Source organism: Podarcis gaigeae (genome assembly GCF_964106915.1).
Source record: "Podarcis gaigeae genome assembly, chromosome: 2".
In the NCBI taxonomy this organism is placed as follows: Eukaryota; Metazoa; Chordata; class Lepidosauria; order Squamata; family Lacertidae; genus Podarcis; species Podarcis gaigeae.
Window position 1 is genome coordinate 121,348,935 of NC_139679.1, and position 22,630 is coordinate 121,371,564.

At 45.3% G+C, this 22,630-nt stretch overlaps 2 protein-coding genes across 8 annotated transcripts in view; both read left to right on the forward strand.

The window, feature by feature from the left end:
- LOC310837292 (uncharacterized protein) overlaps nucleotides 1-22,630 on the forward strand; it is a 530,615-nt gene that overhangs the window by 250,342 nt on the left and 257,643 nt on the right. The window lies entirely within an intron of this gene.
- LOC310837569 (uncharacterized protein) lies at nucleotides 14,041-22,521 on the forward strand. 7 transcript variants are annotated; one of them, XM_083724372.1, is made up of 4 exons: nucleotides 14,142-14,204; nucleotides 17,372-17,449; nucleotides 19,490-19,605; nucleotides 20,169-22,521. In XM_083724372.1, exons 3-4 carry the CDS (start codon nucleotides 19,575-19,577, stop codon nucleotides 21,725-21,727), a joined length of 1,590 nt encoding a protein of 529 aa, XP_083580498.1. In that variant the 5' UTR covers nucleotides 14,142-14,204; nucleotides 17,372-17,449; nucleotides 19,490-19,574; the 3' UTR covers nucleotides 21,728-22,521. The 7 variants fall into 7 exon arrangements, with proteins under 7 accessions (XP_083580494.1, XP_083580496.1, XP_083580498.1 ...); XM_083724371.1 differs by having other exon boundaries at nucleotides 14,144-14,204; nucleotides 19,493-19,605; XM_083724374.1 differs by having other exon boundaries at nucleotides 14,144-14,204; nucleotides 19,493-19,601.

Genomic DNA, 22,630 nt, shown 5'->3' on the forward strand with positions numbered 1-22,630 from the left:
GAAGGGAGGAGATGGAGAGCGAAGGGGAAGAATCCGAGGGGAGCGTAGGAGAAGATGACAGTGGCCGAGAGATTCCATGAGCCTCTCCAGCGAATCAGAAGATTCACAGAAGGGGGCGCCGGTGGCCAGGGCAAGGGGGGTCCCAAGGGGGACACTCCAGAAGCAAGGGGCCAGCGGGGACTCCCAGAGCAGCAGTTGGAAATCAGGACCAGCTTCCCCACCAGAGCATAGTGGGGGGGAAGAGTCCCAGGTATCGAGGCCAGAGGATTCCACACCAGGGAGTGAAGATAAGTCAGGGCTGACCACGCCTCCATCGGAGAGTCAGACAACGGAGGGGAGGTCAGATCCGGGCAGTATCCCGGAAGAGGGAAGCAGTGACAGAAGCAGTGTGACGGTCAGGAGGAAGGTCACTGGGTTGGCGCGAGAGGCAAGTTCAAATATACAGGAGCGCGGGACAGCAGAGAATGAGGATTGAGAACCGGGTCCTAAAGCCCGCCGGAGGCAGGGGGAGGAGTCAGGCGACTCAGCGTCGGACGAGTCCAGAAAGGGGAATGCCCCAGCGGGCAGGAGGACCCAGAGGAGGAGAGAGCAGCGGAAAAGGTGGAGCAGGGCTAGGATCTTAAACTGGTGTCAGAGGGGAGGAGATTCAGACGGGACTTCGCCGGTCTAGGGTTTAAGACGTAGAGCTGCGCGCTGCGGCTTTGGAATGGAAGTTGAACTTCAATAAAGACTTTTGTACATAACGACGATCTGGCGTTGGTCCTCTGTGAGCTGGGACCTAGGGGCAGCTCTGACAGATGTGTTTAATTAAAACCTGTGTGTCAGGGGAAACGGAATGGGTATTGTATTATTTAGGGCTTTGTATGCGAGGACAAACACCTAGCAGTATCCCTGTCTCTGAAAGTACCGTCTGCTTTTTGAGACCACAGAAACCTACTGGATGCCATCAGCTTCAGGGGAGTTATTTCGCATGCCCCTCAGTCACCATACCTTCAGCTTGTTAATGGGCCTGATGGGTCAGGGGTATATTTAGTTGCAGTGCTGAGTGACCTGCGCTTTCTCCTTGCAGGTGCCGCAGTAAAGGGCCTCAGCGTCGCAGTACCGGTAGCCATTGTTCCGTATGTGTGCGCTGTCGTTGTGGTGATCACTATTGCCTGTGTCGCTGAAAGGGTCATCAATAAACCCAGTAAGCCAAGCACCCATGTTTTCATCAGCCCAGTCTATCACAAAGATCCTGTCAGTGGGTTTTTTTAGGGATGGGACAGGCCTGGCAAAATTGACTTCTGCGTACGTTTTCATCCTGCCTCTCGACACCGAAGTTAACAGTGACACTTTTAGGCCTGAGCCCCGGACTCTGCAACCCTAGATGCAAGGGGAAACTGACAACACAGTGGTTGGTGCATGTGTGTCGTGCCGGGGAAAAGACTTGGTCTCGTTTACACATGCCAGAGCTGACACTGGGTGAGAAGGACAGGGCTTCACCTTCTTCTCCCGGTATGCCCCACGGAGGACCTTAAGGTCCATAAATAGCAACACCCTAGAGGTCCCGGGCCCTAAGGAAGTCAGATTAGCCTCAACACTGGCTCCGGCCTGGTGGAACGCTCTGCCTCATGAGACCAGGGCCCTGCAGGATCTGATTTCTTTCCGCAGGGCCTGTAAGACAGAGTTGTTCCACCTGGCCTTTGGCTTGGAGCCAATTTGATTCCCTCCCCCTCTTTCTTTTTTCCTTTCTCCTCCTGTGATGAGGCTGCATTTTAATATTTTAATGTTTCAATATTTTAATGTTGTATTTTAATCATGTTTTTAAGTTGTATTCATTAAACTTGTTTTTATTATTGCTTGTTAGCAGCCCTAAGCCCGGCCTTGGCTGGGGAGGGACGGGTAATAATATTATTATTATTACCGGTAATTATTATTATTATTATTATTATTATTCTAGAATACCACCCAGCTTTGCTTCCTAGGTTATCAAAGTTAGGCTGCTGCTGCAGGTGAGAAAAGACTCGGCTGAAAGCCCCAGCTATCAGTGCAAATTAAAACCAGCTAAAATTTGGTATAGTTTATGTAAGCTAGAGGGCAAGAGACCCTGGTGACAGGTGAACACCAGTTCCTGAAAAACCACAGGAGGGGGGAATGCTCTTGTGCTCAGTTCCTGCCCGCTGGTTTCCCAGAAGAGGCACCTGGTTGGCCACTTGGAGAAAAGGAACCTGGACTTGATGGGCCATTGTCCTGACCCAGCAAGCTCTTATGAGTTTATGTCACCACAACATCCCTTTTTTTCTTTAACTGTCCAGGGGTCTTTTACCTTTTAGAGGGACGTGGGATCAGAAGGTCAGCAGTTAGAATCCCCGCGACGGGGTGAGCTCTCGTTGCTCTGTCCCTGCTCCTGCCAACCTAGCAGTTCAAAAGCATACCAGTGCAAGTAGATAAATAGGTACCACTGTGGTGGGAAGGTAAACGACATTTTTGTGCACTCTGGCTTCCATCACAGTGTTCTGCTGTGCCAGAAGTGGTTTAGTCCTGCTGGCCACGTGACCCGGAAAGCTGTCTGTGGGCAAAAGCCGGCTCCCTTGGCCTGAAAATGATGATGAGCGCCACAACCCCATAGTCTCCTTTGACTGGACTTAACCATCCAGGGGTCCTTTACCTTCTACCTTTACTACCCAGGAAAACAATAGCAAGGACTCCATCTGTGCCCATTTTCATTTCCCCAGTCCCCTCCTTTATTCTGAGAAAAAGTTTGTTCCCATGGATTTGTGGGTCCTGAAGAAGTTCTGTGGGGACTTCCTCTCCTAAAACCAGCTTCCTCTTCTAAAACCAGGACTTGATCTCTCCTTGTTTCTTTGCAGATAATGCATGAGCATGAAAGAACGAAGCTGAACCCGAGCGAGTTGCTCCTCGTCACGTTGCGCTCTTTCCTGCTGCCAGGTTGCCCCGGGTGTGTCTTTGCGCAAGGAAACTAAGCACAAATAAATCATTCACTTGAATGTATTCCGTGTGACTTACTTATTTTGCTTATACAACCAATCAGCTGCAATCCAGTGACACACTTGGGCAATAGCAGGCTCGGGATTTAATGATCTGAACAGCCCCTATCTCTGTTTTCTGATGACAATACGTGTCCCGTGATTCATTTCAAAATGTGTCACACCAGCCTTCTTGCATTGGGGGGCGGGGGGCCTTCCTGGCTGACCTTAGTCCCACAACCGAAGAGCCCATTTATATGACTGCTTTGATTATAGCGCAATAAATAAACTGCATATAAACCACACTTAAAGTTTGGTTTAATCTCTGCTGGTGACATAAGAGAAGCAAGGAAGGAGTCCAGTTAAGGCTGAAGACGTTTGTCTCCCACAGACAGAAGAGTTACCGTATTTTTCGCTCTATAAGACGTTCCAGACCACAGGACGCACCTAGTTTTTGGAAGAGGAAAACAAGAAAAAAAATATTCTGAATCTCAGAAGCCAGAATAGCAAGAGGGATCACTGCTCAGTGAAAGCAGCAATCCCTCTTGTTGTTCTGGCTTCTGGGATAGCTGTGCAGCCTGCATTCGCTCCATAAGACGCACACAAATCTCCCCTTACTTTTTAGGAGGGAAAAAGTGAGTCTTATAGAGCAAAAAATACGGTATGTATGCTCAGCGCAAAAAATGGGAGACTTCAGCTAGGGTTAGGTAAAAGCAAAGCTGCTGAATCTGTTCGTTTATTTGGTCTTTTGCTGCAACAGGGTTCCTACTTCCAGCTGTCAAAGGAAGAGAGACTCTCAAACACGGTAGCATCTTTAAGGAGGCACAATTTTGTGGTTCAGCTCAGGTGCCAAAATGCCTTGGGCCAGCCCTGATTCCTTTGCATGGATTTTATTCACTGTCAACATTCAGCAGCCTTGCCGCCTCTTTGCAAAAGAGGCTTTTGATGGTGCAGCAGTGCCCTCTGCTGTCCAAAAGGGAAATGGCAACTTCTTCGCTCTCACCTGATTTCCCAGAAAAGGCAGAGAGCGTTATCCTCGGAAAGGAAATCCCCGAAAAGGCCGGCCAGCTGCCTCCTGAACCAGCAGCCAATAACTTTGTTTAATTGCTGGCAGCATTGCAGGGCCTGCTTCCAGCCCCAAGGGACTCCCCAAATAGCTAGCCAGTTTTACAGAAAATAAATTCTTACAACATTTGGAGTAGTTAAACCGCTTTCTAAAAAAAGATAATAGCTGCAGCACAGGGCTGCCTGAGCTCCAACCCAAACACAGGGTTGTGGTGGCTGTTTTTAAAGCTGCAGCATAAGATCAGATTGGTGCTGGGTGGGGAGAGCTCAAAGGCAGATGTGGCACGAAAGCAAACTCAGATAAGAAGCTTCATCTCAAGCCAGCTGGTAAAATAATAAGGAAGGGGGAGAAAGAGACATTTGATGAGGCCAGGAGACGAAAGTCCAGCACTTATTATTATTATTATTCCCCACCCATCTGGCTAGGTTTCCCCAGCCACTCTGGGCAGCTTCCAGCACATATAAAAACATCATAAAATGTCAAACATTAAAAGCTTCCCGATACAGGGCTGCCTTCATATGTCTTCTAAAAGTTGTCTTCTGAAGCTCTGGGAAGATTTTCAGCTACAATTCGGAGCCACAGTGTTGAAGGTCTCCCAGAAGGCATCTCTTCCAGCCCCCTGCTCGATGCGGGACATACAAAGCACGCTTGTTCTCTCCCGCTCTGGAGGGTAGGACTCGAACCCATGGCTTCAAGCTACAAGAAATAAGATTACGATTAAACATCAGAAAAGACTTTCTGACAGTAAGAGTTCTTCGAACAGTCTCCCTCGGGAGGTGGCAGACTCTCCTTCCTAGGAGATTTTTAAGCAGAGGTTGGGTGGCCATCTCTCACGGATGCTTCAGTTGAGATTCCTGCATTGCAGGGGGTTGGACTAGATGACCCCTGCGGGTCCCTTTCCAAGTTGACGGTGTTGTAAACAAAATCTCCCCTTTTTCCCTTATGGGGTATCCAAGAGCCTGTATAGAGTCCTTATGTGGGTTCCCTATCAGTAGGAGAAAATAAGAGGCCAACCAGAGAATATTGAGAAGCAAAGCTGCTAGTAAGCCTGATCTTTATTAAAGCTGTTGCAACAGGTTGCGCCCCTCACAAGCAGAGGACCCAGAACCTAAGTGTGCCTGCCCTTATATAGACATTTTAAATTGCCCGCCCTGGAGTCCAAGACCACCCCCAGAAACATCTTACCTTGTTACAGGAAAAATCCGAGGGCTCCCTTGGACAAAACAAAGACACCAACCAGGATAACTTGGAGCAAAACAGCAGCCTGTAGGCTTGGCCTTTATTGAACTGTTGCAACAGGGTATTCCCCTCACGTGCAGGAGAGAGGAAAGACCCAGAAGAATAGAGTGCAAGGTCTTATAAAAACTTTTGAAATTCCCCTCCTCTAGGTCTAGCCCACCCCCAGAAACATCATGCATACATTACAGAAAGGAGGGGCTGAGGGAGGAGTTGGTGGTAACCTGAGTGTCTTGTCACCTGGCTGGTTCCTCCTTTCCCCCCTCCCCATGAGTACTTTCCAGAGGACAAAGGGCAGTTTGCAGTTTCCTGCCCCCTGAGGGAAGATCTGATCAGTGTCCTTTGTTTCAGTCCATGTTGAATCCACTCCCATATGCAAGTTCTTTGTGATCTTGATTGTCTTCTGTCTGGGATCATCAGGGTTGGCATGGGCAGGGCTCCTGTGGATGTGCTGAGACAGTGAAGGGATTATGGCTGACCAGGACTAAGTCACCCCCCTTTGTTAGTTCTTGTCATATGGAGTAAAATAAAAATGGAACAGTGCAAATCCAATGTATGGTTGATTTTTCTATGAATTTATAACAGAAATGTGGCGTGTGTGTGTGAAGTTTATACAAACAGAATGATTGGGGTGGGGGGGTTCCTGCTACAGTTCCCCCCTTCGGAGATAAGATTGCAAAGGTGGTTACTTTGCAATCCTTTTCTCCGCACAATTTTAAGGTGGTAAATATTAACCTGCTATTCTCCGTCCCAGATGCGTGTGTCCATGTGAACTTGAAAGGGACTTGGACGTCATGCTTCTTAAGGATATTTGTATAGAAATATAATGGTGTAACAGTGCACATAGTTAGACATAGGATATCATGTAAAATTAATATTTTGTTGCTCAGTTACTTGTGGTATTCTAGTACCTTGGAAGGAATATTTCTCTCAATAGTGGCATATGCTTTACATTTAGCAGGAAGGTCCACTGATGACTGAAAAATGCAGTTTGCTTTGCCCCCCCCACCATTTTTGTGTTCTCAGGTGTCAAGGTAGCTCTTCTGTGGTCTCACACCGGCTTGGTGTAACAGTAGTAGCAATCCCTGGTGAATCCACTTAGGGCTTTCATATTAACCATGTTGCCTGGCACTCACCCCAGCTGGCACAGGTTTGGGCACGTCAGGAGAGAAATGTCCTTGCCTGGCCATTCCATGGGATTTTATTATTACAGGCTCTGGTCTTGCAGTCATGGGAAGTTGCTCACTTGCACTTTAAGGACCAAAAAGCTACTTGCAGCCTGGATACACTTGCCCAATTCAAACTGAGTCCAATTTGAATTTATCTTGCCCCATGGTTCTCAACTTTTCAAACCAATCTGTTAAAGCAAAACCATTCTTAAGGGACATGCTCCAAATAGGTCAATTTAACTCTATAAGGGATTATTCCTGCTAAACCAAAGCATATCCACCTTCATGTATCTTAGAAGCTTCTCCTTGGTAAAGTGAGTTTTAGCACATTTTAAAATGGGTAGGGAAGTTGGCAGAATGCCAGGTGAAACAACAAAATGTGGTTATAAATTTATCTAATTCTAAACATTGGACTACATAATAGCCTGATCTGTAAAAAAACATAAAATGTATGAGAATCCTCCACTGGGGTGTAAGGAATAAGACATTAAACATACACACAAAAATACCCCCCCCCCCATTTGTGGAAATAACACACTGTCAGACACATTTCAACATTCCTACATAACAACACATAATACAAAACAAACTAATTAAGTATCAGTTGCATATCTTGAGACAATTGGGATATTTTATGTATGTATCTTGAGGTTCAAAAGTCAGAAAATGTCCTTGCAATTCAACTCCACCCCCCTTTGTCAGCCCCACTTCCCCGGCAGTCTATATCCTTTGAAAGAGATAGCTGTGGCCACTTTGAAAAGTTTGGTGTCTGTTGTTGTTGCAGGTCTTGTGGTGGCGAAGCTTTTCATTGGATCTGTAGTAACACATTTGTAGAAGAGATATCCTGTATGGGGCAGGGTTTGGGGGACTTAAAAGACAGTTAAAGAAAGGGAAGGGGCGAAAGGCAAAAAGGATGTCCTTCCGTGGGAAGCTGCAAATAATAAAAATCTTAGCGGATTAAGCATTTTATTCATTTCAATATTATTATCACATTTCCATATAATTACTGTTATTATCTGCTAAGTTTGTTTGCTTTCCTTCACTTTGGTTTTTTTTTCCTCCCTTCCATATTATTAAATAAAAATTACTCCATATGTAGAAAAAGAGAACTGTAAAAAAAAATACAAGGTTAAAATAATAATAAAACAAACACAAACATACAATGACCTATGAGGAACCAAAAATAAATAAATGCTAAGACACACAATTTTTAAGAAACCTGAAGTAACCTGTTTTGGCATTCTAACATCCCAAATGAAAATAAAAGAGTGTTTCTTGATGTGACAACATCAGTTAGAATGTTAATAGCAAAATACTGGGAAATGACTTAATACCAAGAAAATGAATGGCAATTTAAAGTTGTGCAAGTACCTTGAACTAGCCAAAATGACAGAATTAATAAGAAATGATCAGGCAAAGGGTAAACAAATACCATTCCACAAACAATGTTTGGTTGTGCTTCGCTTAATTTCATAGACATCATGGAAAGACGGATTAAATAGATGAAAACAGATTATTTGTAACTTAAAAAGTGTCAAAGCCACAAAGAGATGGAAGTCACTTATATAGCAGGGATTCAGACTTGTTTCACAGAACAGAAAGAAAGTTGCTGTGGGAGAAAAAGGGACAAAAACTTTTTTATCGGGGTTCACATATCCTGTTAAAAGGGAAAATTATTTCATGTGAGAAGTCTGTCAGGAAATGCTATTCCTAAAATGCACACAAAGCCTGTTATAAAAGTTAAATCTCACTGGGGGGGGGGGAGGACTATTCAAGAGTGGAACTCACAGTGGGAGCGCTTTGATATTTACCTGTGAAAAGAATTTGGCATGTTAAGATTTAGAACCTGGAAAACTCTTGACTTTGATGGGTTAGCGTTTTTTTGTTGTTGTTTTTTGTTTTAACCCTTTTGTCTTAAGTAGCCCCTGGAGCAAAGGACACATTAAGGGTGATTTCCTTCAGTGGTTCCAAGTTTTACATAAGGAAATTTGGATAAATTTCCCCCTGCAGCCCAAGCTCCTCTCCCCCCCACTACAGTTCCCCCCTTCTTCCTTCCTCTCTCTCTATCTCTCTCCCCCTTTTTTGCTGATCTAGCCTCTGTGCATGTGCAGAGTTCATGTCTCAGCAAACCTTTTATACTATTGAAAATGTTGAATCTTTTGTCTAAATTACCATTTGAATAAAGGGAATGAAGGGTATAGATTTAAAACAAAACAATAAACTCCGCAATTCAAGCATTTACCAAGGCAAGAAGTTTTCTAAGGGATCATGTTTCATGCAGCCCAAGCAAGGGAGTTTTTTTCCTTTATTTACAGGAAAGGGCTATCATTTTGTGTGATTTCCCTCTGGTCATTCGCGGAACAATGCCACGCCCTTATATATGGGAAAAAATGGCCAGAGAGTCAGAATTAATAAGATTTTTTAACATTCTCAGTCATTTCACCCTTACCATTTGCAGACAAAATTTTCCTGCCCTTTATTTACAGGATGGTCAAGGCTACTCAATTATATGTCAAGGCTCATTCTACTTGATTATATGAATTTGTATGTGCTTAAACTTTGTGTAGACTTTGAAGTCTGATTTTTTGTAAATAATAGACAAAATGATAAGCACTGTAATCACTCAAATGCCTGATATCACCAGTTTTGCTTCAAAACATCACGGCTTTCACCTCTCACCTTTAAAAACAAAGAGCAAATCTGGGCTGAATTTCAACTCATCACATGCTTGCAGACACATGGCCCTCCACACAGCCACAAATTGGGAGAGCTAAAAGGGACCCTGGGGTCATCTAGTCCAACCCTCCAAAATATAGGGTTCACAGCAAGATTTCAAAGCAAGATTTGCACTACCAAAAAGACATATACATTTAAGTACAGATTTTCAACTGGGAAAGGAAACATCTATGCTCCTATCATGTACTAAGGAAGAGGAAAAGAAAAGTAGCCAACTTTATACAGAACCGTTTTAGCAGATCTTGAGATAGTTTGAGTGAGTTTGCTTCCTTCAAGTTCCTAGAGAAATTATCTTTAAAGGAAGATTGAAGTGAACATTTTTCCTAAGAGGGAGAGGATCTCTTATAAAACATAGTTAAAACAGCCATAGATTTGATTTAAAAGGAATACAAAAGTGACAGTTTTTCCTGAACTTGCAGAGGAATAGTAAGCCTAATCTATGCCCCCCTCTTGCAGTTTCCTTTACAGGAAGCTTACTTGGGAGTAAATTTACCTGGCACAGAAGTAAGAAGGAGAAGGAAAAAAAACCTGAAAGAGACAGAATGAAACAAGGGGGGCATTTTCTAAGAAAAGAGGCCAGGAAGTCTTATAGAGACTGATATCAGGACTGGACTCAGGTAGACAATTTTGCTGGCTATGGAAGCCTCTACATTTAATGCCAATTTTAATACCAATTTTCTTAGAAAGAACACATTTTCATAGGCAGATGCTTAATGTAATACATACACTGCATTTTAGCTTGAGAGAGCAGTTGGCTCTACTAGGCTTTTGCAGCAGAAACATTAGTTTCTTCACAGCACATTTCAAAATACTGGAAAAAAATACTGGAACACGGATATAAACTCATAAACTCAAACGTTGCAACATAACATTATCTACCATCAACTTAAAATCATACTCCTCACTCAAGCTACTCGGAGGAAGACTCCTTGGAGCCTCTCTCAAAGAACAAACATTTGCACACTTCATTCTAATGATTTTATTTATTTATTTATTTATTTATTTATTTATTTATTTATTGGTCCTGTTTAAGATTGATGAGGCCCAACATGGCTTCTTTAGATTTAAAATTTTGAAGCATGCTTGCAATTTAAAAACTATGTGCATTTAAGAACAGTCTGTGGATGCCGGAGCCAATGTAAACACAAACCCTTTAAATATTTCTAAATCTTTGAGTACATCTCTTACTCATTTTTTTTTTAAAGAGAAACTAAGATCTCTAATGCGTGGGCTCTCAGGCTGGGCTGTTATTATATCTACTGCCTTCTGAGCACCATTAAGTTTACGGTTTTCAAATTTGATGTGTTCAGCTCTCCCTAAGGGTTCAAACCCTGATTTTGTTGAAGGATCCCTGGGGTGGGCTCTGTGCCCTGGGTTCCAGGTGGTGGGCCTAAGCCACCCACTAAAAGTTACAATGGTCTCGTACTTTGTACTTGGAAAGACCATTTTTCCCCTTTATATATCCCCCCCCCCAATTGTAGATGACAAGCTGGAGGGGCATATTAGAATCCTCTCTGGGGCAAAAAGGCTTCATGGAAGCTTTGTTGCCAGGAGGAGTCCAGCTGGTGTGTTTAGTGAGCTCCCATTCTCTCATATGTTATTATTAGGCTTTTTTTTCTTTTTTTCGTTAACGAAGTACACTAAAGACAGAAAGAGTGGACGCACACACACAAGGGAGGAGGGGCAATGCGAAAGAAAGGGGGGACAGAAAAAAGATCCTTTCAGTACTCGAAGTATCCTTGACTAACACAATTCCTACTTATCTATAAACCACGAATTAATTTCTGGAAATCTCAAACCTGAACCTGAAACAAAACCACGGGTCTCTCTGCCCGGAAACTCAAACCACGGGTCCCTCTGCCCGGAATTCCTTTACCTCAGTGCTGTTCACAAGACTAACCCTAGTGTGGGGCCCCAATTCCCCCCTCTACCATCCACGACAGCCTCTTGCCTAGCCTTTGAGACTAAGTTCGGAACCCCTACTGGATGCTTGCGCAGTGCAATGCCAGATCAAGGCCCAAGAAAATGAAGGTTTGGAAAGGAAACAAACAACCTTGCGTTCTCATGTACCCGGGTCATCCCTAACAAAGGTCGCGGGGCAGGAGGGGCGGCTTTGTTTGCATAATTAGAGGAGAGAGAGAGAGAGAGAGAGAGAGAGAGAGAGAGAGAGAGCTTTGAAGGACGCCTCTGGACGACTCCGAGAGAGGGACGTCAGAGAAAACAGTAAAGAGCCACGCTTTCCCGGACTCAATTCCAAGACGGAAAACGGGGGAGAAAAGGATAGAGAGATTAAGACGTTCCTGGACGACCCCGAGAGGGAACGTCGGAAAACAGTAAAAGTACCACAATTTCCCCGGTCACGTCCCGCGTAAGAAATTGGGGGGAAAGGGAAAGGATTTGACGTTCCTAGACGACTCTGAGAGGCAACGCCAGACAGTAAAGTTCCGCGATTTCCCTGGCCACTTTCCGAAAGGGGAGAATCGGGGGAGAAAAGAATAGAGCTAAAATGTTCCTGGCCGACCCCGAGAGGGAACGTCAGAAATGAAAGAAGGAAAGTCTGGCTGTCGTGAGGACATTTCTTTCCACCCGCCTCCCAATGTGTTTTACTTCAAACCATACTCACGTTTGAAGATGTCCCCCGCGGATCCCGGGATCCTTTCTTTTTAGCCGGCTTGACCTCGCCTTTGCTCCCCCTGGCTGGGCTTTTGGTGACGATTGATTACCGCCCGCAAAGAGGAGGCAGGGAGAGGAAGAAGGATCCCTGGGCTAAGGTTGCCCAGTGGCGCCCAATCCCCTCTATCTCCCTTCTCACCTTCACAGGAGAACCAAGTGTCCCTGAGCATGGTCGCCAAACTGTTACAGGAAAAATCCGAGGGCTCCCTTGGACAAAACAAAGACACCAACCAGGATAACTTGGAGCAAAACAGCAGCCTGTAGGCTTGGCCTTTATTGAACTGTTGCAACAGGGTATTCCCCTCACGTGCAGGAGAGAGGAAAGACCCAAAAGAATAGTGTGCAAGGTCTTATAAAAACTTTTGAAATTCCCCTCCTCTAGGTCTAGCCCACCCCCAGAAACATCATGCATACATTACAGAAAGGAGGAGTTGAGGGAGGCATACATTACAGAAAGGAGGGGCTGAGGGAGGAGTTGGTGGTAACATGAGTGTCTTGTCACCTGGCTGGTTCCTCCTTTCCCCCTCGCCATGAGTACTTTCCAGAGGACAAAGGGGAGTTTGCAGTTTCCTGACCCCTGAGGGAAGATCTGATCAGTGTCCTTTGTTTCAGTCCATGCTGAATCCACTCCCATATGCAAGTTCTTTGTGATCTTGATTGAGTGTGATCTTGATTGAGTGTGTATCTGAAGAAGTGTGCATGCACACGAAAGCTCATACCAAGAACTGACTTAGTTGGTCTTTAAGGTGCTATTGGAAGGAATTTTTTTTGTTTTGACTATGGCAGACCAACACGGCTACCTATCTGTAACTTGATTGTCTTCTGTCTGGGATCATCAGGGTTGGCATGGGCAGGGCTCCAGTGTATGTGCTGAGACAGTGAAGGGATTATGGCTGACCAGGACTAAGTCACCCCCCTTTGTTAGTTCTTGTCATATGGAGAAAAATAAAAATGGAACAGTGCAAATCCGATGTATGGTTGATTTTCTATGAATTTATAACAGAAATGTGGCGTATGTAGTGTGTGAGTGTGTAGTTTATACAAACAGAATGATTGGGGTGGGGGGGTTCCTGCTACAACCTACATCACAGAAGGGGTGTAGCCCAAGACCACCCCCCAGATACATTATACCTAAACCAGAGAAAAGGCGGTCTACCACAGAAATCAGAGTGCCTTGATTATCTCCTGTCTGGCAGGTTACCTCTTAATGGTCACTTGACTGGATTACCTGGGGAGCCTGGCCAGTCTTTTGTAATGATAAATACTTAGTTCCTGAGCCAGGCTATAGGCTCACACCCTATTCATACACAGACATACCCTTAAGACAGGATTTGTGAACGAAAAGACAATGGGGAGGCTTTTCCATTTTCCTTCGACCTTGCAGAGAAATATTTGAGGTCAATTTGGGAGGGACAAAATGGTTTCAGGACTTTTTCTGTGGGGTTTCAGACATGTGGTTAATATATACAGTTATGAACATTTATATATATATATATATATATATATATATATATATATATATATATATAAACCTTAAAATTCTTATGGCAACGGTTCTACAATTCTACAGCTCTCTGGTCTGTGCTTTAAGACCTCCAAGAAGGGGAACACCCAATGTCCCTATAAATCATTGGATTCAGTATCAAACCACTCCATCCCCTCAAGACAACATCAAACATTAAAAAAACACACTTCCCCATAAAGGCCTGCTTTCAGTTGTCTTCCAATTATTTATCTCCTTGGCTTGTGGGTGGTATAACTCCATACCCTCCAACATTTCTCCGACGAAAATAGGGACATCCTAAGGAAAGTTATAGATAGGTAGCCGTGTTGGTCTGCCATAGTCAAAACAAAATAAAAAAATTCCTTCCAGTAGCACCTTAAAGACCAACTAAGTTAGTTCTAGGTATGAGCTTTCGTGTGCATGCACACTTCTGTGTATCTGAAGAAGTGTGCATGCACACGAAAGCTCATACCTAGAACTAACTTAGTTGGTCTTTAAGGTGCTACTGGAAGGAATTTTTTTATCCTAAGGAAAGAAATCAGAAACCTGGAAATCTGGGGCTGTCCCTGGAAAACAGGGACACTTGGAGGGTCTGCTCTGCGTTTGTGTGTGAGAGAGAGAAAGAGAGAGAGAGACACACACATAGAAAGAATAATTGAAGCAGCTGTGATTTCTTTTGGGGGGGGGGTCTTGAAGACAGCTCCTGCCAACTCAGTCCTCCAAAGAAGCTAGGAACTGAGCTGCGGTTCCTAGAGAGGCAGGAAGTTTTCCCCATGTGTGGGAGTGAGGGTGGAATTGCAAGACAATGGTCCTTTCGCCTCCCTTCGCATCCCAGGGAAAGGAAGACAGGCCAGGTGAGATTCAGCAGGATGGACAGAGGGAGGGAAGGAGGGAAGGAAGGAAGGAAGGAGGGAGGGAGGGAAGGAAGGAAGGAGGGAGGGAGAGAGGGAGGGAGGGAGGGAGGGAGGAAGGAAGGAGGGAGGGAGGGAAAGAAGGAAGGAAGGAGGGAGGGAGGGAGGGAGGAAGGAAGGACAGAGGGAGGGAGGGAGGGTGTGTTTGTGCAGAAAAAGACAAGACCCCCCCCAAAAAAATAATAAATTGGAAGGACTGGGCGACACTGGAGGGATGGATTGGGAGGGGCAGGTGGGAACGGAGAGAATTTTCCCTTTTGGGAGAGAAAGGGAAAGTCTAACTCCTCTCTTAGACTCGCAGGTGGCGGGGGGAGGGGTCGTGATCTTTGCAATCCGAAAGGGGATCCAAATATCTGCCAGGTTTCCATTGCACGATCCCCTTTGAAGCAACAGCCCCGCCATCCCATCATTCATTCGCATGGGGAATGTGTGGGTTGGGGGAAAGAAGAGGGTGCCAGGGAATCAGCCCTGCTTGCGAGGTGGGGGGAGAGAAGGAGGTGAAAAAGACGCTCTCCCCCCCAAAAAGACTCCGAGCTCCTCCAGCTGCAAAGGGGGTCTGCCCTCCAAGCCCCAACTCCCGCTTTGCATTGCACTGTCTTCCTGCCCTCCCTTCGCATTCAGATCTCTCTCCACTAACCCCGGGGCAGAAGAGATGGCATTGGTGGGAGGACTGCGGAATCATGCCATTGTAGAGTTGGAAGGGACCCCCGAAGGGCATCTAGACCAACCCCGCTGCGATGCAAGAATCCCTGCCGGAAACTTGATGAAATACTTGCTTTCCCTCTGCCAGGGATAGGCTGGCTCAGACCCACTACAAAAGAGAGTTCAGATCTGGTGCGCTTTGCACCTAGAATAATAGAATGGTAACAACAACAACAACAACAACAATAAATTTTATTTATACCCGGCCCTTCCCAGTTCAGTGCTTGGCGTGCTCTGGTCCATGGGGTCACGAAGAGTTCAACATGACTAAATGACTAAACAACAACAAGTGTGTTCAGGGGTCTCTCTTCCTTTGGTAGTTGGAAGTAATAATAATAATAATAATAATAATAATAATAATAATAATTTTTTATTTATACCCTACCCTTCCCAGTTCAGAAAACCAGGCTCAGGGCAGCTAACAACAAATTTAAAACACTTAATTGATGCAACAACAAAAAAAACCAGTATAAAATACAGTATACAATGTGAATAACAATAAATTCAGAATTCAAAAATCAATTTAGGGGCTAAATTAGTCCTATTTGGGCCAGCGAAGAGACCAGGGGAGAATTAGCTGTGGGATCCCAGAGCGGGTAATCTTCATAAAAAGGGGTGGGGGAGGGAAGGAAGGGGAATAAAAGATGAGGCTAAGTTCAAATTGAAAGCCAGGCAGAATAGCTCTGTCTTACAGTCCCTGCGGAAGGAAGTTAAATCCTGCAGGGCCCTGGTCTCATGGGACAGAGCATTCCACCAGGTCAGAGCCATCACTGAGAAGGCCCTGGCCCTGGTGGAGGATAATCTGACTTCCTTAGGGCCCAGGACCTCTAAACTATGATTATTCATGGACCTTAAGGTCCTCTGTGGGACATACCAGGTAGAGTTGGTAGACAATCCCAGGGGTCATTTAGTCCAACCCCCTGCAATGCAGGAATCTCAGCTGAAGCATCCGTCACAAATGAGCTGGGCTAGCTCAGTCGGTAGTGCATGGGACTCTTAATCTCAGGGTTGTGGGTTCGAGCCCCATATTGGGTGAAATATTCCTGCATTGCAGGGGGTTGGACTAGATGACCCTCGGGGTCCCTTCCGACTCCCATTCTATGAACCTCTGCTTCAAAACCTCCAAGGAAGGAGAGTCCACCAGCTCCTGAGGGAGACTGTCCCACTGCCGAACAGCTCTTACTGTCAGAAAGTTCTTCCTGATGTTGAGTCGGAATCTCCTTCCGTGTAACTGAAATCCATTGGTAATCGTGTAACTTAAATCCTGCCCTCCAGAGCAGGAGTAAACCTGCTTAGCTTTTATGCCTGTGGCTTGCTTTTCCTTGCAGCTGGGAGTACTCCCTTGCCTTCACCAAAGCGGTGCTCTCCAGATTGTGGCTGGACTACAACTCCCATCAGCCCCAGCCATCATCACAAATGGTGAAAGGTGTTACAGATAGGTAGCCGTGTTGGTCTGCCATAGTCAAAACAAAAAATTCCTTCCGGTAGCACCTTAAAGACCAACTAAGTTAGTTCTAGGTATGAGCTTTCGTGTGCATGCACACTTCTTCAGATACACTGAAACAGAAGTCACCAGACCCTTCTATATAGTGAGAAGGTGGGGAGGGGTATAACTCAGAAGGGTGGTGGGAATGGGTGATTGGCAGATAGCTGTGATAAGCCTGTTGACGACTCTTAACGACTGCAATAGGTCTTACAGGAAAAAGCAGGGGGTGAGAAGGTGAAAAATGGCTTTGTCATGTATAATGAGATAAGAATCCAATGTCTTTGTTCAGACCAGGTCTCTCCATGGTTTTAAGTTTGGTAATGAGTTGCAATTCAGCAGCTTCTCTTTCCAGTCTATTTCTGAAATTCCTTTGTAATAGAACAGCTACTTTGAGATCTTGTATAGAATGTCCTGGGAGATTGAAGTGTTCTCCTACTGGTTTCTCTGTCTTGTGATTCCTGATGTCGGATTTATGTCCGTTTATCCTTTGGTGTAAGGTTTGGCCTGTTTGTCCAATATAGAGAGCTGAAGGACACTGTTGGCATTTGATGGCATACACACGATGAGCAATTAAATAGTCCCGAGATGGTATGTGTGATGTTGTTGGGGCCAGTAATGGTGTTGTCCGGGTGTATGTGGCAGCAAAGTTGGCATCTGGGTTTATTGCAGGCTCTGGTGCCAGTGTCCGTGTTAGGTCTGGTAGTAGTATTATTGCGGGTTAGGAGTTGTTTAAGATTGGGTGGCTGTCTGTAGGCAATGAAAGGTCTTCCTCCCAGAGCTTGAGAAAGAGAACTGTCATTGTCCAGGAGAGGCTGTAGATCTCTGATGATGCGTTGTACTGTTTTAACTTGGGAGCTGTAGTCCAGCCATACCTGGTAGGGAAACTGGCAGAGGGTTCATGCTTCCTCCGTCTCCCCCACAGCCACTGCGATGCCATCGGAGGCCCCACCTAGATCCTCTCTTCTTTGGGCTGGAACGCAAAATCCAGCAGACGCCTCAGGTAAGGGAAGGGACTCGTGGGGAGAGATGGAGGAGGCAGCTGGGGGCCTTCCTTCTGGGTCACGATGTGTTTGTATGCAGGGAGGGGTTCAGGAACTGACAGAATATTCCTCTTTCTGTTCACATTTGGCGCTGCAAGATGTTAACACTTCCCCTTTCCCATCTGCAGAATCAGCCTTGTCCGTTTCACATATATTTTAAAACACGTTTCAGGTTTATACGTTTCACTGATTTTACAATCATTTTGACATTTCAAAGCTTGGCTTCCTCCCCCCTCTTTCTGCGGTTCCTTAAATTTATTTTTAATATCTTCTGCATGTCCAGATTAACTTAATTTGCTCATTTATTCATCTTCTTTAAATATATATTCTTATGAAACTGAAGGTTATTACAGTAATCCTGCCAATGTTCTTATCTGTTTACAATTTATTTGTAAAACGTTCAATAGACTTTTTCAATTCTTTTATAAAAAGTTTGTTAAACAAAAACAGTTAAAAATGAAACGAGCCTCTTTTGCCTCACCCCATGAACAATTCTGCCGGCAGTGGTTCTACTGCCCCCCCCCCATCTGATTTGGGGGGGGGCACTGAGGTTGGAGGAGGGGGAAAGCAGTGTTGCACTGAGAAGACTGGAAATGTTTGTTGAATATATGGAGGGGGGGAATTGTGCACCCTTGAAAACGTTGGCAGCATTAAGATAAATTCAACAGTGTAAATAAGCTTTGATGCATATAATAATGGAATACTGTATGGTTTAGTTTACCTAAAATATGCAGGGATTTTTGATATGCAAAATGAACCATGGAAAGAGAAGAAAGGAAGTCATGGATATTTTAAGGTTGTTTAAATGAGTATTCTAAATTGTAAAACAAAATTTAATAAAAATTATAAAAAGGTAAAGGTACCCCTGCCCGTACGGGCCAGTCGTGACCGACTCTAGGGTTGTGCGCTCATCTCACTCAAGACGGCGCCGTCCGAAGACACTTCCGGGTCACGTGGCCAGCGTGACAAAGCTGCATCTGGCAAGCCAGCACTAGTGCCGCACACAGAAACGCCATTTACCTTCCTGCTATTTATCTACTTGCACTTAGGAGTGCTTTCGAACTGCTAGGTGGGCAGGAGCTGGGACCGAACGACGGGAGCTCACCCCGCCGCGGGGATTCGAACCGCCGACCATACGATCAGCAAGTCCTAGGCACTGAGGTTTTACCCACCCACGTCCCAATAAAAATTATATACATATATAAAAAGAAAGCACTTTTGCAGTAACAAGGGACGCGGGTGGCGCTGTGGTCTAAACCACAGAGCCTAGGGCTTTCCGATCAGAAGGTAGGCGGTTCGAATCCCCACAACGGAGTGAGCTCCCGTTGCTCTGTCCCAGCTTCTGCCCGCCTAGCAGTTTGAAAGCATGTCAAAGTCCAAGTAGATAAATAGGTACCGCTCCTGCGGGAAGGTAAACAGCATTTCCGTGCGCTGCTCTGGTTCGCCAGAAGCGGCTTACTCATGCTCGCCACATGACCCGGAAGCTGTCTGTGGACAAACACCGGCTCCCTCGGTCAATAAAGCGAGATGAGCACGCAACCCCAGAGTCGTCTGCGACTGGACCTAACGGTCAGGGGTACCTTTACCTTTGCAGTAACAGGACTTACAACACTGGCTCTTGCCAGCACAACTATTTAGTTGAATCTAGTTGTAAGAATCCCATTGCTGCATTTTTAATAAGCCTCCACACTATTGGTAAAAATACAATACCATACAATACAATACAATACAATACAATACAATACAATACAATACTCTCTCATCAGCTTTGTGAGTTTCCCCCTGCTTGGCTTATGTGTCTGTCTAGCTTATTCATTGGCCACTGTTCAAATAATAATAATATAATAATAATTTATTATTTATACCCTGCCCATCTGGCTGGGTCTCCCCAGCCACCATGGGCGGCTTCCAACAAAGTATTAAAATACAGTGTTCAAAGAGGGAGCAGTGGTACACGTGGGGGAAACTACCTTCAAATGAAGAATGCTCCTTTCTTTCAGCAGAGAAGAAGGTGACTGCGTATTTCGCCAAGGGGGAGTAAAATCTCCCGGATCCAGGCCACAGAACTTTGTACAAGAAGCCACAATGGAGAGTTGTGGGGATCTGGACTCTGTGGGTAAAGATCTCTTTGGCTGATTGAGGTTGGAGAAGGGAGGGACTCCTGTTCTGAGTATTTGCCACCACAATGGAGGGGTCCCAGCATGGAACATAGTCAGTGCATCTGGCTGTTAACCAGAAGGTTGGTGGTTCGAGCCCTGGGAGCCCTGGGCTATGAACAGTATTAATGCATCACAGGGGTTGGGCTAGATGACCCTTGGGATCCCTTCCATGATTCTATAAAATATTTTTACCAATAAATAAACTGGTTTTATTCTTTTGTTCTTATTATTTTGCTTTCGAATAGTGCACCTGGTAAGCACCAGGGCTTGGGCATTGTAGTGAACTTTGGAATAAAGCTTTTGGAAATAATCATGCAAAATGTTGCAGTCAGCAATCTTTAGAGCTGAGAGGAATACAGCTGAGTGCCTGTTGTAATCTAGATTTCAGTAGCATGCACAGAGAAGAATGGGGAGAATTTTGGAGCTCTTGTCATTAGAGAAATGGCTAATTTGACTCTGTCCCCTGATGAGATTTCTGCCTTGAACTCCTAACATGAAGGTGTTTCTTTCCTGCACGCAGGCCTCAGACAGAAGGACAATGAGAATTCTGCAGAGCCATCTGAGGTGTCATCAGAAACGGCCAAGCATTCAGTGGGGAAGGAGCTTGGCATTCAAAGGGGATGGAAAAAGCACATGGGAAACCAACCAAAGGCAGGGAGGAAGAGATTCTCAGCTTCTCAGGGTGCTAGTGTCCACAAACTCCTAATCCCACAGGAAGATCAGAAAGGAAACAGAAAAGAAAAATGCCCAGCGTGTGGGAAAACATTCAAAGATAAATCAAACCTGAACAGGCATTGTAGAACCCACACAGGGGAGAAACCATATGAGTGCCTGGAATGTGGAAAGAGCTTTGGTCACAGTCACCATCTTACCGTTCATCAGAGAACTCACACTGGGGAGAAACCCTATAAATGCACACAGTGCGGAAAAGCCTTCAGCGATAGCGGAAGCCTTACTACCCATGAAAGAATTCATACAGGGGAGAAACCATTCAAGTGTACGGACTGTGGAAAGAGCTTCAGCAACAGCGGAAGTCTTCATACACATAGAAGGACTCACACGGGCGAAAAACCATATAAGTGCCTGGAATGTGGAAAGAACTTCATCCACAGCGGAAGCCTTCATGCGCATCAGAGAATCCACACAAGGGAGAAAATGTACGCATGTGTGGACTGTGGGAAGTGTTTTGCATCCGGCAGCCACTTTAACACACATCCCAAAACCCACACAGAGGAGAAACCTTATAAATGTATGGCGTGTAGAAAGAGGTTCATCAGTAGCGGAAGCCTTAATTCTCTGCAGAGAATTCACCCAAGGGAGAAACCATACGAGTGTGTTGTGTGTGGGAAAAGCTTCAGTGACGGCAAAAATCTGACTGCGCATGAAATAACTCACACAGGGGGGAAGCCATATAAGTGCCTGGAGTGCGGGAAAAGCTTCCGCCAAAGCTATAATCTTACGTCACATCAGAAAACTCACACCGGTGCGAAACCTTACAAATGCATGGCGTGTGGGAAAAGCTTCAGTCGTAGTGGGAGCCTTCTTTCCCATCAGAGAACCCACACAGGAGAGAAGCCCTATAAGTGCATGGAGTGTGGAAAGAGCTTCATTGAGAGCCAGCAGCTTACTTTACATCAAAGAACTCACACGGGAGAGAAGCCCTATAAATGCGCGGAGTGCGGGAAAACCTTCAGCACGAGCGGAAGCCTTAACAGACACCAAACGACTCACACAGGGGAGAAGCCCTTTCAGTGTGCTGAGTGTAGGAAGAATTTCAGCCAGAGGACACACCTGACGAAACATGAAAGAACGCACACAGGCGAGAAGCCCTACAAATGTGCGGAGTGCGGGAAAAGTTTCAGCACGGGCGGAAGCCTTCACAGACATCAGACGACCCACACAGGGGAGAAACCTTTCGAATGCGCGGAATGCGGGAAAAGCTTCAGTCGTCGAGGGAATCTCAATACACATCAGAGAACCCACACAGGGGCAAAGAGACGTAAACGTGTGGAATGTGAGAAAAGCTTTGGTGCAGGTGGCAGCCATACCTCGTATCAGTGGATCAGTGAAGATGGTTAGCTGTATCTGGTATAAATGTCTGTATTAATGTGCATTTGTTAGTTTCAAGAATGAGGGTAGCCGTGAGGGGCAAGACTTTTCTGGCACCTGAAAGACTGAATCCAATTTATTAAGGTGTAAGCTTTTATGGCCTAAAGTTCACATCATCAGCTACATGGTTTTATCTCGGTCAGGAGGCACTCCCCCAATTTGTGCACCCCCCTCAATTTTTGTGGGGGTTCCATTCCAGGTCACTGTGCATGTCAACAGTGCACAGGTAAGCCCCCCCCTTGCACCCACTTCCAGGGCCAAAAATGGTATACACCTGCTTTGAACTCGTGGTCTGTGTGTGTGGTTTGGGAGCTGCACGGTCTGGGGAAAAACAATGCTGTCTAAGGTTGTAAAGACTGCGGAGAGAATAATTGGATGCACTCTTCCCACCTTGGAGCAAATCTACGCTTCCAGGTGCTATAAGAAAGCTGCAGAGATAGCGCAGGTTAGTGTACACACCGGAAACGATCTCTTTCAGCTTCTGCCTTCTGGAAGAAGGTACAGGGTTATAAAGACTAGGACTAACCACCTGAGAAACAGTTTCTATCCAAATGTGATTTTGGTTTTAAGTGCAGTGTAAGGAGTCTCTATGGGAGTATATTGTATTTTAAAAATGGGGTATCAAGAGTTTTTAGGGGGCTAACCAGGTTGGGATAGCTGGGATAGCAGGCTTGTTGGTTTTGAATGTCTTATGTAGATTTTTTTTTCCAATTTTGTTGTTCTGTATGGGACAATGACAGTAAAGATTATCGTATCGTATCAAACGGGGAGTTGCCTGTATACACATGTGGGTGTACAAAGAAAAATGAAAATATTGAGGTTCGATGGAAAGAAAATGCAGAAAATTCTGTGACAATTAAGTGAAGCTTCAAG

Coding starts and splice junctions, on each gene's coding strand:
- LOC310837569 (XM_083724368.1), top strand. CDS start 14,156: ATGGTCCTTTCGCCTCCCTTCGCATCCCAGGGAAAGGAAGACAGGCCA. Junction 14,205..17,371: donor GGGAAAGGAAGACAGGCCAG/GTGAGATTCAGC, acceptor TCTCCCCCACAG/CCACTGCGATGCCATCGGAG. Junction 17,450..20,168: donor AAATCCAGCAGACGCCTCAG/GTAAGGGAAGGG, acceptor TCCTGCACGCAG/GCCTCAGACAGAAGGACAAT.